This window comes from Cryptomeria japonica, chromosome 8, assembly GCF_030272615.1.
Source record: "Cryptomeria japonica chromosome 8, Sugi_1.0, whole genome shotgun sequence".
In the NCBI taxonomy this organism is placed as follows: Eukaryota; Viridiplantae; Streptophyta; class Pinopsida; order Cupressales; family Cupressaceae; genus Cryptomeria; species Cryptomeria japonica.
The window spans coordinates 632512987-632532497 of record NC_081412.1 but is presented as its reverse complement, the minus strand read 5'-3'; the positions used below and the strand labels follow the sequence as shown (position 1 = coordinate 632532497).

Below are 19511 nucleotides of genomic sequence, written 5' to 3'. Positions count from 1 at the left end.
TCTCTCTCTCTCTCTCTCTACACACACACACACACACATATATGTATATATGTATACATATACATATATATATATATATATGTATATATGTATATATATATACATATATATACATGTATATATGTATATGCATACATATATACATATATATGTATATATATATGTATATGCATACATATATACATATATATGTATATATATACACATACATACATTTAGAATTAGATTAGTTAACAATTGCTTGTGGGTAATAACTATATGATATTTTTTATAGTTTGTTTGTTTAACAAAATTAATTATTACTTGCCCACTAGAACTATAATTGCATAGTTATATTAGAGTTTGTTTGTTAACAAAACACATAATTATTCAAAGTTGTTTATAAATAGTTAAGCTTGTAAAGCCCGTCTTCAACTATTTATGACATCACAAACATACAATTCACATTTATTTTGTAGACATAACAGTTTTTTAAAATGATTATATCTCTGAATATTTTTCTAGTGTTGAACGCATATTATCTAGCGGAACCATTGAACCAGAGATCATCGCATGACTGATTGGTATACAATCATTTTAACTAAAATGTTCCACATGATTATATATATTATCATTTATTGTATTTGTGTTCTAATTTGAGTACCCTGTATTGTTATAAATGACAGAAAAAGAGAAACATCTACAACAACTTAAAACATAATTCAAATGCATCAAATTCTATTAGGCATCCATCAAATTCTATCGGGTGTCCATTAATACATTTCAATGTGTTTGCATACATCCAAACCCTAATCATCAAATTACTGTGCATGCATTGAAAATATATGTAGAACTTGTAACATTTGACATCAATGACAAACTGTGACTAATAGTGACCACCAAGAGAATCCAAGAGATGAAAGGATCAAAGAGATAGAAGACCACCAATATGGTGACAAGAGGAAATCTAGAGCACATGATTGAAGGTATGATCACAAAGCAGTGCCAATGAAGAACATGTTTAAGGCCTTAGATAAAAATTGAGGGTGAAAGATCACTACTATAGTGGCAAAAGCCAAGTGATGCCATTTACAGAACCCTGGAAGACAACGACAGACATAAAACGCTATAGGAGCATGCAAAAATGAAGAATTAATAGCTAGGTTTGAGTTGAAAAAGATTTATTATAAAATTAGGATTATTATATTGTAAAATGCATACTTGTTGGCCCAATTTTATACAATTCATTGTCATAAAAGTTTGTACCCTTGATGAATCAACCTTGATCCATCAACCTCATGAAACATGGAAACAACCTCCCAAGTGTGGGACTTGCAAAAGTGAGGTTGACTCTCCAGATAAGGTTGGCTTCCTTATCAATTTGGTGTAGGTGTTGGACCAACCCAACACTGATCAACATAATCTAATGATTTGGGGGAAAAAGGGGAAGAAGAAATGCATAAAAGGAAAATAAGGTTTGCACCTGAATTGAAGGTTGATCTTCCTACTTATAATTGCACTAAACACCAATAGAACTACCCAAAATATACACAATTTCCTATCTAAACCAGCTCCCTATGATGAGTGAAGGTTGGAATTCTTAAAAATGGCAAGAGGAACATAGATGGTTCACAGATGCCACTTAAAGAGGGGGTCAACACAATCACCTATACAAAGAGAACAAGATAAAGATGAATTCAAACAAAGAGGCAAGATATCACACAACTTTGCTCAAACTGAAACAAGGTAAGGCAAATAAATCTATTCATGCAAAGGCAAAGAAAAATTTAAAATTATAGAAGAATGACAATTCTGCAAGAGAAATGAAGAAGCTCCCTGAAATAGGGTACAAAATTGCCTTTATAATTTAGGCATAGCTCAAATTGAACTATAGTTAAGAAATCCTAACCCTAATAGGGCTAGGCTATAAAATATCAAAGAAGAAGGGAGATGAGATTGACTAATATGATGGTGTGTATACAACATGTTTGAAAATATCTTCCCCTACCAGGAAGAAGCAAAATACCTGCAAAAAGGGGAAATCTTTGCCCATGCTACACTAGGATGGCATTTGCATGACAAGAAAGTCTCCATTTGTAATAAAGGGTTGCAGTTTCCATCGGATTTCGGCCTACAAAGTCATGTTTGGAGTAATGGCGGAAGTCCCCAACAACCTAAAAGTGGTTGGGAGCAATTCTGATTAGATTTGGGCTATTGACGAGACATAACTGATTGTCGACCATTAAAGTTGGCAACCACCCTCATGCAGCCATTTGAATTTATCGTGCTCAAATTTGAATTTGGGCCCCTCGATCCTCCTTTTTGCACGTAGATGGACGCTCGAGATGTTGTTACATAGCCTCTCAAAGGGCTTAATGAAAGTTTAAAAGATGGCCATTGATCTAGCCCTTAATGAAAGCAGATGACTCAGATCACGTCACGTTGCCTTGGTTCATGGTCCTCCGATGCGGGATGGTGGGGAGCACCAATCTCGTAATGCATTTGTTTCTCCACAAGGTCCCTTTGGACCCTAAAATTCCTTGCAGGATGGCAGAGAATCTTGTTCTTTATTGCCCTGCAAGGTCACCTTTCTTCCTCAAAATCCCCCGCAAGATGGCGGGGAATACCATTCACAGTCCATATTTGGCTTGCGGGGTGGCGGGTAAACCATCCACCTTACATTATTTGTTTCCCCACAAATTCATCTTGTTATTTATCTGTTCGGTGTGGGATAGTGAGGAACCAAAGAAGCTTACTTCATTTATTACCCCGTGGGGGCCCTCATGCCTCCAAAAATTGCTTGCAGGATGGCAGAAAAGCATGTGCTCTTTGATCTTTGTTACCTTCACTAGCCAATAGCATGTGAAAGGGGTTGGTCCCACCATGAAGAAGGAACCTTCCAGCCGGTATACCTTAAGTGATTTGATCGATCAACCTAGTCAACATAAAAATAGAATTTTAGAGCTTGAAAAGGATAAAAAGACCCATGCTTCTGCACTCTTCTTTCATTGCGGTGACTAACATGGTGCACATAACACACAAGGGTATAACATGGTGTGCATAAAATTCAAGGTTAGCCATCATGATTTATTAGATCAGTTATATGTATGGCTAAGTGTTGACACAAAAATGGTCAACACAATTCAAGAGGGTGCCAAAAGTTAGTTGTTCACCCAGCTATTGAGTTTGTCTTTTTGTGTCTTGAGCCTCATGAACTATTGTCTTTTAGCGAGATCAGTTGAGAGCAGTTGAAAGTAGCTAAAAAGGTGGTTGATGGTGGTTGGGAGTATTAACCAAAAGTTGTTAGGGTTTTTGGAGGTCAAATCTAGGCCATTGAATGGATTGAATCCTAGCCATTGATTCACAATGTAAAATCTATAAAATTCTTGTGCCTCTCTTTTTGTAAGGAGTTAGAAATAGGTTACAATTCCACAAAATAGAGGTAGGTAGTAGCTATTAGAATTAGAAATTAATAGATTAGGAATTCTTGAGCATAAATTATTGTAATGGTCATTGAAGTAAGTGAATAAAACACTGAATTATGGTGTTTCACCATTTACCTTCACCTGTTTGCATGATTTCTTTTCATCAAGTTACTTAAAGTTATATGACTTTGATGAAAAGTGGGAGGATATGTGATATATTTCAGGTTCATATCATTGGAGGTTTGTTGACTATAGGTCTTTGTGCATGGTTCGTCTAAGCCTCTTTATTTATATTAGTTCAAATGTGAATGTTTATCTAAGTTGCACCAGAATTGGGAACTTAGTATATGTTCATGGTCTAAAAATCCTTTTATTTCCCTTTGGAGATTGCACTATTTCTATGGAGTTGTGAGTTTAGCTCTGGCTAAGCAGGAGCTATTTTTATGTGAAGTTTGTCTATGCATGACACCAACCATTACTATCATTGTCCCTAGGTTCTTTGAACCCTGTACCTTTACTATTTATTTCAACCAATTTGAGAATTAAAGAATCAACTAGATTGTCATATTAGATGCAACCCAACTTCTCAGATACATAAGTCCCCTTGAGATTACTCATAAATCACTTCAGCTCTGAGTTATCCTAAGCTTAGTCATGACCTGCTATTATAAACCTTGAGGTTATATTGTTTGGATAGTCAAAAGACATGTATTATAAACCTTGAGCTTATCTTATTTTCACAATCAAAAGGCATATAGGATTTCCTTATGCAAGAGGGTAGGATCTACTCGGTGCATTTTATTTTGCATTGATGAAAGTGCTACATTTCCCCATCAACAAGAACCTTGAAAAAAGAGGTATCTATAGAAGTTTAGATTTTAAAATTGTCTTTGACTTAAAGAAATGTTGGATCCTCCACTACCCATTCACAATCAACTTGTACGCATTGGTTGTATTGTTTCAAGTAAAAATTATTTTGCCAACAATTTGTAGCCATTTTGCAAGAAATGAGCTTCCCTTAGCATAGACATGTTACATAATCTCAAAATGATTGTTTGAGATTTTGACATGTGAAAAATATGGTAATGGAAAAATATTCACCTCTTCAATAATGATCATTGTCACCCTTGGAAAATCCATAGTTTATAGATTCGACGAGTACTTGCCATAATTTTCCTCCCTCAAGTTTTGATGACTTTAACTCTTTGAGTTTATTTGGTGATTTTTTAATAGAACTCATTGAGTTCATAGTGAGTTTGATGGTTCAACTTGCACCATGCCAGCAACACCTCAAAAACACAAAAAAATAACATGGATTAAACACTCCAAAAATATTTTTTTGGTTTTATAAACATTGTTTTTTTCCTTAAAGTTTTATGAAAATGGTGTGAGATTCCCTTAGACCCTAATGGGGGTGCTACCCCCAAACCCTTGTAAGTGGCACTACCTGTTGACCTTGTTAGGGGTATTGCCCCTAGATCCATACCAAACTTATTTACTCCATTTTTTAGTTGTATTCTATATAAAATTTATTTTGTTTTATTTATTTATTAATTTTTTAAAATTGTGTTTTTAAGTTGCCAAGTCAAAATTTTTGGCTTGCCAAGTGCGCCAAATCCAACTCTGTGATCTATAGGTGAATCATTTCCACTTTCAAAACAAATATTAGATAATATTTCTTCTCAACACTTAGCACGATTGCATGCCCTTGGAAAATATAATGGATTCATGAATTATTTGATTATGGCACATTCCTTTTCTCTATAAAAATATCTAGCAATCAATACATCCTATGGTTAAATGAATTGTGCCACTAATAGAGTGGGCCAAAGTCAACTTTGCTATAATATCCAAAAATAATCTAGGACACATAGGTATTGGTGGCATAACTTCAGATCACAATTGAGGCATGTTATAAATTGCATTTGCCAAAGAGGTTGGCATGTAAACTCATTAAATGGTTGAATTGTTAGATTGTCTATAGGGACATAAAATAACACTTTACTAGAATATACAACTCTTCTAGAACACCAACTTTGCTCAATTTTGCTAGAACATCGAAAAATAATCCAGCACAATTAGGCATTGCTAGCATAACTTGAGATCACAAATGAAACATATTTCTTGCATTTTCTTAAGAGGTTGGCACAAAAATCAATTAAATGATTGAATTTTTAGATTGTCTACAAAGAGTTAAAATAGCACCCTAGTGCAAGTTTAGTAACATTATACTAGAAGGCAACTCACATCACTCAATATTATAGTGAGGAATTCTCTACCTATCAAATCAATTACAAGTATCAATTGCTTGCTTAGCCCAATGGGTACCCTTACCACTTATGGCACTGTGGTATTGCCCAATTTTGGGGTAAAAAATGGGAAGATAATGAGGTTGTTGATGCACAAGCTAAGCATGCCATCAACCTCCTTGCAAAATTTGAAGCTGGACATAGCCAAAAGAAGTCCCCTTTCCTGCGTAGTGGAAAAATAAACAAAGTGTAGGAAGTAGTAGTATTTGAAGAATGGTGACAAGAATAAATTTAAAAATATAATTAAATGTTAATGATTACTCATCATTTAAAATAATTTCTTATGCCTATCCCTAGAATCCTATCTACCCCATTCCATAAAAAATCATTAAATACCTTTCATTCCCTAAATACATCCCCCATGATTCCCTTATTGTCAACTCAACCCATTCTTCTGACCCTTACACCTCCTCATTCTCTCTAACTAGCTGACATTCCTTACAATAATTTATTAAATTTTAATATGCACTTAGGCTGTTTTTAAGAGCCAAAGGCTTCACCATCTTATGTGCTTCCCATTGTTTATGCTCTTGGTTATAATAGCCATCACAACCACCACATCTCACTTTATGTCTCCACACCTACAAACTTTGCATTGCCACATACATACTCACCACCCACCACTACCCTTCTTTGTGCAATAGGAACCTTAATGATTTAATCCATTCCACTTATCTGTCTTCACATTACTTTTAAAGGCCACCTTATGTTTACAATAAATTTTGAGGACTTTTGTCCACACTCCTAGTGGGAGAATTTTGAGATTTTTCTATGGCAACACATTCATAGTGGTATTATCCCTGCCATTGCATCAACAAGTTAGGGGAAAAGAGGACATATATATATGTTTAATTGCATGCCCTCAAGAAAATCTTGAATGGATTCATTACTAGTCGATTAGGGGTCTAAAGCGATTTTTATTAGCCATCAATATAAAGATTCTCTACAGAGGTAAACAAGTAACCACAACACCTCTCCATAAGAAATTATGTTTCATATCTCGATTCAACTACCCCATAAAACTTTTAAGTTTCAAAGCTACCAATTTCTAGTTTCATAAATGAATTTAAATAATTTCCATCTATTCTAAACTCTCTGTTTCTACAATTTGTGTCAAATTATCCATGTCCCCATCTACCCTATTCTATGAATCTTGTTTTTTCTACTACAATGAACCTTAGAAGTACTATAACCTTAACCATTCTTATAAATTAGGCCCAGGGTAACACCAAAAGTAAGCAAAAGGCATATAATCCTTTAAAGTTCCAAGTTTATAATAGGGAACACATTGGTAAATAATAAAGTACCAACATGAAAAGAAGATTCACTCCCATTCCCAGTTCTTCCCAAGACATTTCTCTGGAAGATGAAGAAATTGCACCTACTTCATAAGCAACACCTCGGTCTCACCCCTTGGCGGTCATTTCTTTTAATAACCCGATGTTGAAAATTAATCTAAATAGAAAATCTGTAAACCACCCCCAATTTCTCAGCCTCTACAATGTCATAATGATTTAAGAGAGAAATCAGACATGATAGATTTGCATGGAGCTAATTGGGAAGAAACTTCTGGTTAGCCTTCCATGACCATCAACCCATGACAAGTAGTTGTACTAGAAGGTGACTATTTCTACTTCCCGCATGGCTATCATTTCTTAGGGAAGAAATAGTTGCTCTATTCTTTCATTTTTATTTTTATTTTTTCGTTGGACATGTATAATCAATCTCAAACTCTATGATATTATCCACAACTACCAAACAGTATAATTGTAGAGATTAGTTGTGTTTTCAGTACAACTTCCTTTACAACAACTCAGCTGGTAGAATTAGAGTGAAATAGTCATCTTCACCTGATTTAACAAGATTAAAAAACTATCGCGTCCTCCAAAATTATCTTAAAGAAAGAAAGGCACAGATGTATATTATCGTTCAACGCTTGTTACAAATGGAAGTGTTGATGTTGGATTTTTGATATTTCCATTCCCATGTTTTAGGATGTCATATAGGTTATAATCCTCAATAGTGGGACTAGTGAGGCTTCTTGCCTCTCACCATTGATTTAGATGGTCATTGTTGACATGTATTATCCTATGGAGGTTGGGCTAGTCTTTTAAGATGTCATTCAAACTCAAAATTGATATATTTTCACTATTTCTTTTGACCACTCTCTTGCCGTTATTGATGGAGAGAGATGGAACTTGGGTTAAAGATGCTTTTTGGGAAGTGCCTCTATATCTTTGTATGTGAATATTGGCACAATTGATTGTTTATTGTTGATATATGTGTTGTAATGCATTATCTTAATTCACTTTGATTTGAAGTGCTTTACTTCTTGTGACACATCTTGATGTTTGTGCTAGATTATGGAGTATATGCACCTTGTTTGGGGCATTGATTGATCGTTGAGGATGCCGGGGCATTTGTGGGGTTCACATTGAGAGATTAAAATTTGGATAGCTAAGCCAATAAATAATGTGGAGGATGTTGAGGAGACAACTCATCCACCAGGATTGTGGGTATAATATTGTAGTATGAATGATAGAAATGAGACCCGTGACATGGAGTTACCTAGACTAAGCGAGTAACGAGTCGAGTCAAGCCTGGCTAGTCCTAGTTGCTTAGACTTGGACTTGGACTTGACTGAGTCTAGGAGAGACTCCCCAAGTCTGATGAAATCACTAGACTTTAGGGTTTGGCTGAGTCTCATCACTTGGACTCAACTAGACTCAATTTCTTTTTTAAACTGTCAAAATTTCTTTTTTTGTTTTGTTTTAAGACATGCCCCTAGAATATACATGGAATATAACATTTTACTCACATCTTTGTCTTCAAGTCAATCTCATTATATTCATCGAAATATATACATGAAATATAACATTTCCCTTTGTCTTCCTTTCTTATACTTTAAGTTATATTTCTTGTATATATTTGCAGGATGTTTGAGTGTGGTTTCATATCTCTAGGAGTTATAATGCAAATTCTAGGTTTTAGAACATCTTATAAATTTTTAGATACTTAAATTCCAGTAATCAACAAAATCCTATTATCATTCTCTTGCTCTCTCAATTAGAATATATTCTAAAGTACCACCTATCGCTCTCCTTGTCACTCTTCCTCCATCCCCTCTCTATACCTCTCTCTATCTCACTCTCTCCTCTCTCGCCCAATATCCAAATCTACCTTGCTCTCTCTCTCACCCTCAAACCCCTACAAAGGGTGCTAACCTCAACTTCATTTTGGTGTTTCCCCAAATCCCTATCAAACTATAAGTATAAGAAAGTAATAGGATAATGGTGAATCATGATCATAAAAATCTATATAATACATATCCCTTGTTGCAAATCTTTGCATATTCATAGTTATAAAAATATTTTGGTTGCTACATCATCCAAGGCCTACCTTAGATGCCATCATAGGAAGGATGCAGCTCCTCTAAGCCATATACTTCTAACTATTGTTTTGATGTTTCTTTGCAACTTTTTATGTCATGGATTTCATTTGCTCGAGTTTTGAATACATTTGACAATATTTATATATTTAAGTGTATTTTTTCTTTCAGCTACACTTTATGTTTATACTTATGTGATTGATGTATACTTGTGTATGTGATCAAATTATCTTCTATTTGATGATGTTATTGTGTGTTTAAGATTTATTTAATTAAGGGTGCATGAAACAAGTTTTAAATCCTTAAAAATCTCTAACTTTCTTGGGTTTTTCACTTTGTCGATTCTTCACTGAGTTTTTTTACCAAGTCCCAATTCTTGAGTTGAGTCATGCTTGTTGATTCTGAGTTGAGTCTGACAGTCTCATAACTTTTGTTTAGACTATGTCACTTGAAATAGACATAGAAACAAAAAAAATTCCATGATTGAGTTTTCTAGGAAGAGGGGTTGGTGCATCTTGCCATGTTTGATAATTCCAAGAGTAAGTTTCTATGGACTTAGATGTTAATTATGGTCTGATATGTGTCCTATGGATCAAACATGACATTGGACATCTAGGTATGCATGATCATAATCTATATCGGTTTCCTTAATGGAAACCATTTTCTTCTTGTTGCATGTATTTCCTTATTATGAAGTTTATATATTACTTGCTTCTTGTGGAATGGATTCATGACCAAAAAATCATTCTTAATTATGGCTTGTTATGAAACACTTGTATTGGAACTTCTTGATTCATGGTTTGACACTCTGCATTGAGTATGGTTGCTGCGGAGTTATTTGGAGCATTGCTTGATCCTTGACTCTTCTTGGAATACATCCAAGACACTCGATTTTCTTGATGGGCATACTATGTTGCTTTTGTTGACTAGGCCAGAATAATGAGAGTATGGGGGGGCATGGGTGTGAATCAATAAATCCCAAATTAAAACACTTTGACAATCTGAAGCTTATCTTGATCTTAGATATCCTTAACACAAAATGAACTATGCAATAGAAGTGAAATTCACAACATACACAACCATAAGAGAGACACTTGATTTTTCTACATGGAAACCCCAAATGGGAAAAACCATAGAGAGGGCTAACTCTCAAGATAATACAACTAGTTATATGGGATTACAAAAGAGGCTCACTACCAGAGGGCTCACTACCCATATTACAACAACTCACTGCTAGAAAGGCTCACTACTAGAAAATAAAGAAATGAACTAAGAAAATTGCATTTACATATGCAGGGGATCAGTTCCTATTAAGCTCAGACAACACACTAACTGCTTGCAGTAGATCCGTTTAAGAAATTCTATAATATACTTCACTGCCTACCTTCTTCAAACACACTGCACTAAATTTTTCCTTCTTCTTTGCAAGTATCAAATCTCTCATTTTGTCGCTTACCACTTTCTCTCTTACATCATCACCATCCATTTATATGTTAAAAACATAATTTATGAATATACATACGTATGTGTGTGTGTGTGTGTGTACCAATAACAATATACACCAAGTCGACTTCAATAATATTTTCCCAAATGATATTTCACTGGTCAAATCACACACTAAAATCATTGGAGCAAAAAAAAGCAACATAATCATTTGATGTCGGCTTGACCTAGAATGAGCATATCCTTGAATTTCCACAATAACACACTATCAGAGCACAACGATGAAGATCCATCTTAGCATCATGAGGTTAAAGGAATGAACAACAAATCATCAAAAGATTATCATCAGAAATCAGGAAAGCAAAGCACATAGAGCTACTTAACACTGCATAATAGAATACATTTAAGGAGCACAACATTTGGAGCATGATTTTAAAAGCATGAAAACCACTAATACAACAATCTCAAACAATGATAATAAGCATATCGAAAATTGCACTACCATATCTATATCAAGACAGAAATGCAAACGACTGCACATCTAAAATAAATCAACTATATATTGTCATATTGCATGAATGACTAGAGAACAAAACTAATTGCCACAACCAACACCAAATCTTTCATATCAAGATAAACATAGATCTTCATATTGACAATACATATTTCCTTAGCAATAAACATGTCTACAATACATCAACAATAACAACTAGGATATGAAATATATATCATACATTCCTATCTTCCAGTGTTTGCAATATACATACATACCTATCCTCCACTATTCTACATCATATCTAGACTAATCTAGACCATGATGTTTGACATCAATGAAAACTAAGACATGTATTTCTAACAATCTCCCCATTTGTCATTGATGGCAAAACACATTTCGAAAAACTTGTCATAACTCCCCCTTAGATAATGCTTCCTTATATCCCCAAGATTTTAAAATTCAAAACTCAACATTTCTCCTTAATACTATTTCTCCAAAATTCTCCAAATACCCAACATCTCTCCCCCCTTTGATATCAAGGACAAAGGGTAACAACAAAAGGTTGCCAAAAATAAAGTTGCACTACAAAAGAAGGAACGTTTCACTTACGCTTTTGGAAAATTCTCTTATACTTCTCCTTCAATTCCCAAAAGAAACTCTTCTAAGAGTTCACTACCAAATATAGACTCAAACTCAAGCCATCATTCTTAACCATTACATTACTTGCTTCAAATAAGAAATTGAGAATAGTAGGGTTTTGCACATACTTCTCAACTTCAATAAGGAGATCAGAAATGTGTAGAACTAACCTAGCCTCAATAATCTCTTTACCTTTAAGAAAAAATTCACCACATCTTCTTTTTGCCTCTGATAAAATATAAGTTTTGAATACAGAGAATTAATATTCTTTCTCTATACACCATCTATATCACTAAAAATATCAAATTATTTGCCTATGAAATTGAATTCGGATTCAATATAGTCGATCTTATCTTTGAAATGTTCAATAGTTGTAGGCCACTAGAGATAGCACTTGTATAGTATGCCCGCTTCTACAACACAATCTCTCATATCCTTAATGTCTTCTGATAATCTCTTTTGAGCATATGCACACTTATTTTCCATATCATCCTAAACATATTTTGCAACGGATGCCTCAAGAGGCTACTTCAATTGATCTTTAAGAACTTCACATAAAACATCTAATAAGATGTTTGCAAGATTACTAAGAGAAATACTGTTTCAAACCAAGTAGTCAACTAAAACCTCTTCAATTTGATCCTAATCATAGAGGGTCTCTCAAGCCACAAATATCCAATCTTATTCATTCCATCAGCTTCCTTAAGCATACATTACATATTCTCAACACTGCAAGGGTCATCTTCCTCTTTACTGCCTTCAACTAAAGCTAATTTTTGCTTAGCCACTGTAGGTCATTTTGGACACTAATACATTTGGGGTTAAATTTCGACGGAGGTTTCCGACGGACAAGGAGCATTGTGTGAAAATTTGATTTTAAAAAAAAAAAATGCCCATGGTCGTCGGAATTCTGACGACCTATGCCCATGTTCGTCAGAATTCTGACGACCTCGAGCATTTTATTAAAAAAAAAAAGCACAACGCATTTTCATTTTGAAAGCACAAGTGGCGACCATCTTGCCTCCCCACCCCTCCCACCAGAGCGATCTCTGCACAAGCAAGGTAAGGTTTTTTTTGAATTAATCCATTTTGTGCATTCCTGCAATCTTGGTAATGTATTTTATCATAGGTTGAAAACGATAGGCTGGGGATTCTTTCAAAATCATAATTCCCCTCCAATTTCTTGCTATATTTTGATTGGCCTGCAAAGGTGGAGTTCAAATTGTTTGAGACCATGCCATTATTTACTTCTCCTCACCACAAACCAGTTGGGTAATACTTTTGGTATTCATTTGTTTGTTTTGTTTGTTTTCATTTCACAGTTCCTGCAAATCATGGCAGATATATATATAGTATCGATCTTTTATTGCTTAATTTCTCAATGTTGTCTCTGCTCTAAATTAAACCCAACCAAATATGCCTTGATTATTTTTGTTTAGCACCGATCTGGTGAAGTACATGGGCAGGGATCAATTTGGTTTGTTTAAAGGCTTAATCGATACCCATGAGGGTAAATTCCCACCCTCCATATCTCCCTTTTTGAAATCCTACATCCTGAATCTTGTTGGACAAGAACTGACCTATATTCCAATGCTCTCTCGATTATGATTTGATGGATGTCCATACCTTGTTTGAAAGCTCCTATTTTGGCACACGCAGGGAGGATGCTGGCAAACGTTTAATTATTTGCTATATGTCTGTAAAAAAATTCTTTCGTTGTCAAGGTAAGGTTTATTTATCAACAATAAATATGAGAAAACATTAGTGTAATCTCTGAGACAATATCCAAAAGAGTAGGGTATAAATGAGGGAGAGATGAATGTCAAGACAAAACAAACACTAGTAATGATGAATTCTTATTAAGACAAATCAAAAGCCATCATCAAAATTCTTGACCAAAGACAATATTTTTGGAATCTTAGAGGGGCTCGTGGAAGTTGCAACTCTGAAAGTTTGTAATAGAAGTTTGTAATGGAAACAAGTGCATGGACCATTAGCTACCAACATGATAGTTTCTCACACCTATTAAGGAATAGTCTCCACTCTAGAGCCAAAGGTTTCACATGGACAGACATCCTAACATGAGGAATTTGTACCATGAAGAGGGCAAATTAGTAGTCCATTGTAAAGAGCCATTGCTATAAGTAAGAGTGCAAAAGTGACAATATGAGAATAAGGATAGTATGTCATATTGTCATGTATTTCTGTGATGGTATAGAGCAAAATCTAACAAGAGCAAAAGAAAAAGCAATTTCCTAGAAGCTTTCAATTAGTTGGCATATCAATAGTACGGTCCAAATCTTAATGAGCAAGGATCATGCTAGTGACAATCGTAGACTTTGAGGATGTTCCATAAATGGAGTTCAATAAGCTATAGAAAGACAATAATGATCATCCAAAAACATGGTTTATAGAGTCCATCAGATAGAGACAACCAAGGACAACCAAACAAAAACAATGATGCAAGATTCAATTGAAATCGCCTTTTTTCATGCAATCACATGATATAGTGAAGCCATTTAAAAACAATGATTAATGATAGCCAAGTTGTTGTAGACAATGAAGATACCTAAAATATTTTATATATTGAAGAAAACCTATAGAAAGGACTTACAAGATTAGTCCTATGACTATTGAGATAAGAGCACATCAAGTGACCAGAAGAAAAAAACATATTATTTGTTGAGTCCATTGGCCTTTAGGAAGGCACAAGTCATAACCATTCTCAAAATATCACTCATCATTTCAAAAAAAAATCTTTACATTTTCTATTGTAGGAGCAACTATATGTAGTATTTTGCTTTCAGTTTTAACATCTTTTCACCTTGTGCCAACCAAATGATAGAGAATAAGGAGTGATTGAATCAAAGTTGACATAAAAAAATTGGTTAGGGTAATTTATGGGTTTAATTATGGATCATGTTGTCTATTTCCATGCACTATTGAACTTATTTGGATGTATTGTGATTATTTTAATTTTGAAGTTATATAAAAATTATGTTTGTACCTTAGAAAGGGTAACTCCAATTGATGTTTGGGAAGTTTATTTGAAAACTTATGGTGATTATTGCCCTATGTTATGTAATGGAGTTATTTTTACACTAAGTAATTAACTAGAAAAATGAATTTGTATTGTTGTACAAGTATGATGAAACCATGCTTGTGTGTTTACATGTTTGTGCATCCTATTGAGAACCAACCTCGCTGTTGAGGAACTCAATAAATGTGGTGTTAAGTAGAAGAATGGAAAACTCAAGAAGCTATGGTGACATATTGTGGCATTAGTAGGGATTATCTCTATTGACCACACCTTTCAAAGATAGTATCCCCTAGTTCTCCTCATAGAATGGACCATTGGATGGCTCATAGTGGTATCCTATCCTACATTTATCTTGATGGCATTGCCGATAGTTGGTATGTGGTTCTTGGTATGGGTTTCCTCTTACCCTATTATCTTATTTATATCTTTGTTCCAACATGTGGAGATTGATTTTTGTCATGCTATGATGATTTTCATGTTTGCATGTGTTTTGACATTATGCAAATAGATATGATGTCACACCATACTTATGCTTTGATATAGTGTAGGTGATGGTTACATGTTGTTGATGGTAGTGATTTGGGTTCAAAGACACAATTCCACACACACACACAAAAATTTGAAGATGCATTTTATATTATTCCTTCTTAGTGGCGATTAGTGTTGGAAGATTTGCACACATGTAGAGAGGAACTCATGTTAGATACAATAGGTTGTGTTTGATAACATATCAATGTGCCTCATGATGTATACATATAGCTTTGGTGTGTGACATGCATGCACATTTTTCCATAAGACACATTGCTATGTGGCATGTGCCCTATGCATGTCTTCTTTGTGAGGCACGTTGCTATGTGCAATGTGGCCCTAGGTGTGTCTTCTCTATGAGGTGTATTGCCATGATATGTTAGGATTTGTAGTGTGCAGGCCACAAATGCATGTATGAGGGACTATTATTATAGTCATGTTTTTTGGGCATGTAGCCTAGACATGTCTTCTCCATTAGGTACATGGCCATGCCATGTGGGAGTTTTTGTGTTCATGCCACAAATGCACACATGAGGGACTATTATTGGAGTCATGATGAATCTTCACTCTATTTAGCCACAATTTCTAGTCGTATAGTTATGTAATGTGCACTTTTAAGGATTGTGAAGTTTCCTTTAATTATTGATGATCTCTCATCTTTGTTGCATGGGCCAACAATTTTATTTTATCTTGTTTGAATTAGTTTAATCACTATTGTGAGTTTTCTCTATTGTGTAGTTATTGTGGCTATGTTTGATTTACTATTGGAATTGAACACATTTATTTTACTAATTATTGTTACTATTTTTTCTTTCTTTCAATATTTATGATCTTTGGTAGTTTAGTGAAACTCTTGCTATTTTTAAATGTTGCCTTCTTTGTTGTGATGTGATTCCTCACCAAGATCGACATAGATAACCTTGGATGAGTGTATATAAGGAATCAAAGATAGGGAAAATTTGAGGATAGGGGTAAGTGTTTGTTGTATGGGTAGCTACGATCCACTTGTACATTCTTAGTGATTATTGACGGCTATGTCTTGGAGTTGGCTAATACCATTAAACAAACAAGGGGGAAGTCATACATAATCATATGGATCCTCCCTAGTTGTGTGTGGATTCAAGACCATCATTTCATATGGTTCTTGGTTACTTTGTGAGACCATGGCATCCTCTTAGACCAATATGTGAGCCTTGTATTGTTATCCCTGCAATGTGGATGAATAAGTGTATGTTAAAATAAATGATTTGCTTAGAATACTCAAAAATGTCTCACAGAAAGTCTGCAATAGGCAAACTTTTAGTAAGAATTTGTAGACACAATGCTCAGAAATTCACACAATCAGCTACATTAAATACGTTCTCTATTAAGTTCAATGTTTTAAGATGAAAAAGAAGAGTTAAATGGTTTTGGTTTGATTTGCAATTTTTGTGAAGCTTTTGCACTGAAGTTTCCATAGCCTAATTTTTTTGCCTATGAAGAAAGACCATGTCAGATAATATCAGTGAAGAACAAAATAAGGAGACAATTGCTAGATTATGGTCTAACTTGAAAAGAAAAGGTGATGGGAAATGTTATTGTCCCTGCAAAATTTGTAAGGGCTTAAAGACTAGAAGACTTCTAATCAAAACAACTAAGAAACATTTAGGCAGCATGGTCACATTAAAGGGGGACATGATTATCATCCACTGGTAAGTTGTTCATTATATCGTTTTAACAATTTATATACATAAGAAATCACTTGATAATGAGATCATGATCACGGTTTATTTATGTATATCAATTTTATATAGGTGGAGCACCTTGGAGCACATGGTATGGATCAACAAAGCCCTGAGAATATGGTTTTTGAAGTGGAGGAACATGGAGGTGTGAATATTGAAGCTGAAGATAATGATCCCATGGAAGATGACAATCATGCACCAGAAAACACAATTGAAGATGATGGTACAAATACATTGATCCATGACACATTTAGTACTGGCACAACTGATCATGATGATTAGGATGACCTTGATGTTCATGATTTACTTCTTCTTGAGAAGGCATATGAGCCCCTTTACAAAGGCTCCCAAACAACTCTTCTCTCTATTGTAATGTTGTTGGTGAACTTGAAGGTTATGAATGGTTTATCCAACATAACAATCTCACGTATGTTAAGGTGTGTCATACATGTCATTACAGTTAATAAATGGTGAATCATGTAACATTAATATTCTTTATATTAACACCTCAAACTTTTTTATTTGTTGTAGATTGATAGGTGAGTTTTTCTTACCACCATCCAATATTCTACCTCGCTCATACCGAGAATTATTTGCCATTATGAAAGATATTGGAATGGAGTATCAAACAATAGATGCTTGTCCCAATGATCATATTATATATCATAAACAACATGAATTTGGAACAGAATGCCCTGAATGTCATATCAATAGATATCGAATAGATCAAATAACAAAAAAGGTGCCTCGCAAGGTTCTTCATTATATTCCCATTATTCCACGTATGCAACGATTATTCAGGTGCACTAGCTTGACACAATTTATGGATTACCATGCACGCAATAGAAGTCGAGATGACATTATTCGAATGCCTGTGGATGGTTTAGCATTTATGGACATAGAGGAAAAGTGGCCATACTTTAAAGAAGAACCTCGTAATATCAGGCTTTCATTGGCAGCGGACGATGTCAATCCATTTGGAGAGTTGAGATCTGTTTACTCGGTGTGGCCTATTTTTGTTATCAACAATAATATTCCTCCATGGATGTCAATAAAGAAGGAGCACATAATGTTGGCAATGATTGTTCCAGGTATTTTATCATTTAATAGTCATCTACATTTATTTATAAATATTGCAGTAAAATGGTCATAATAATTATGTAATGTTTTTGTTCATTCCACTAGGCAAGTACCAAGTTAAAGATATGAATGTATATATTGAGCCTCTTATCGACGAGTTACTGGAGTTATGGAATGGTGTGACCATGTATGACATCTCTAGACCAATAGGACAAAGACAATTTCAATTCCATGCAATGCTTGTATGGACAATACATGATGCCCCAGGGCTAACACATTTTTGTGGTACGTTATAGTGTTCAAGTTGTGCATGATAATTATAATTATAAAAATTAACAAATTTAATAGAATTATACATTATCTTGTAGGTCTTCAAACAAAGGGAAAATTTGCATGTCCAGTTTGTGGTCCAAAGATGAAATCCCGTCATCCAAAAAGTTTAGGAAAGCAGGTGTTTGATGAGTATAGGCACTTCCTTCACAAAAATCATAAGTACCGGAATACTGAAAAACATCTTTTCAATGGGAAAGAAGAGACTACATCAAAGCCACGAAGAATGACTCCTCACTTATGGAAGTTGGAATATAATAGAATTAATCGTCAAGGTAATGTCATTCCATCTAATGGTTTATGTTTGGAATTTGAATTTTTCTATCGTGTTTTGTTTACTGATGATGTAATTGATGATACTGAAGGTCGTCAAGGCATGGATGACCACCTTCCAAAGGGACTAAAAAGTTATCCCAGACAATTCAGTAGGTTGCCTTACTACGAGCAGCTACAAATTGTGCATTTGTTTGATACAATGCATATTGGAAAGAATATAACAGAGACATTATGGAAAATATTGGATGGAAGGCGTGACAAAGAAAAAAATGTCAAAATTTGTAGTGACATTGTGGAATCCAATCATGCAATGAAAAATGTCATTCAATCAAATAGCAATGGAGATCAGATTAATATAAGTGCCCTTCCTTGGTTATTAATGGAGCAGCAAAGCAATTCTATAAAAGAAGTCATACGAAAAATTTGATTTCCCACAGGATTTGCTGCGAACATAAACAATCTCATATCAAAGAAGAGTGAATTTGGGCCAGGGATGAAAACGCATGATTGGCATACCTTCATTAAGGTAATTCGCGTTCTTGTGTATTTACTATATATTTGTATACTGCACATGTACTTTTCATTTTATTATGTTAGAAAACAATGAAAAGATCATTTTATAATTGTTGCAGTACGTTCTACCTCTATCTCTCCCAGACCACTTCGACAATAATATCAAGCAAGTCATATATGATCTTGGAAAATACATGAGGTAAGTAGTGATGTTTGTTCAATTTGTTGTATAGATATTATATTTGCCATTTGTTTTACTTGTTATGCAATATATTGTATATTATTTTGTAAAGTCTCATTTATATATTTTTGCGTCTTCAATCTCTTTAACTAGGTGGTTG

At 34.5% G+C, this 19511-nt stretch overlaps 1 protein-coding gene across 1 annotated transcript in view; it reads left to right on the top strand.

Annotated features, from left to right (window-relative positions):
- The first annotated feature begins 2592 nt into the window (after nucleotides 1–2592).
- Nucleotides 2593–19511, top strand: part of LOC131857849 (receptor-like protein 19) — a 57736-nt gene continuing 40817 nt past the window's right edge. The window contains exon 1 of the mRNA XM_059210610.1: nucleotides 2593–2641. Coding sequence (XP_059066593.1) covers nucleotides 2593–2641 — 49 coding nt within the window. The remainder of the gene's footprint in view (nucleotides 2642–19511) is intronic.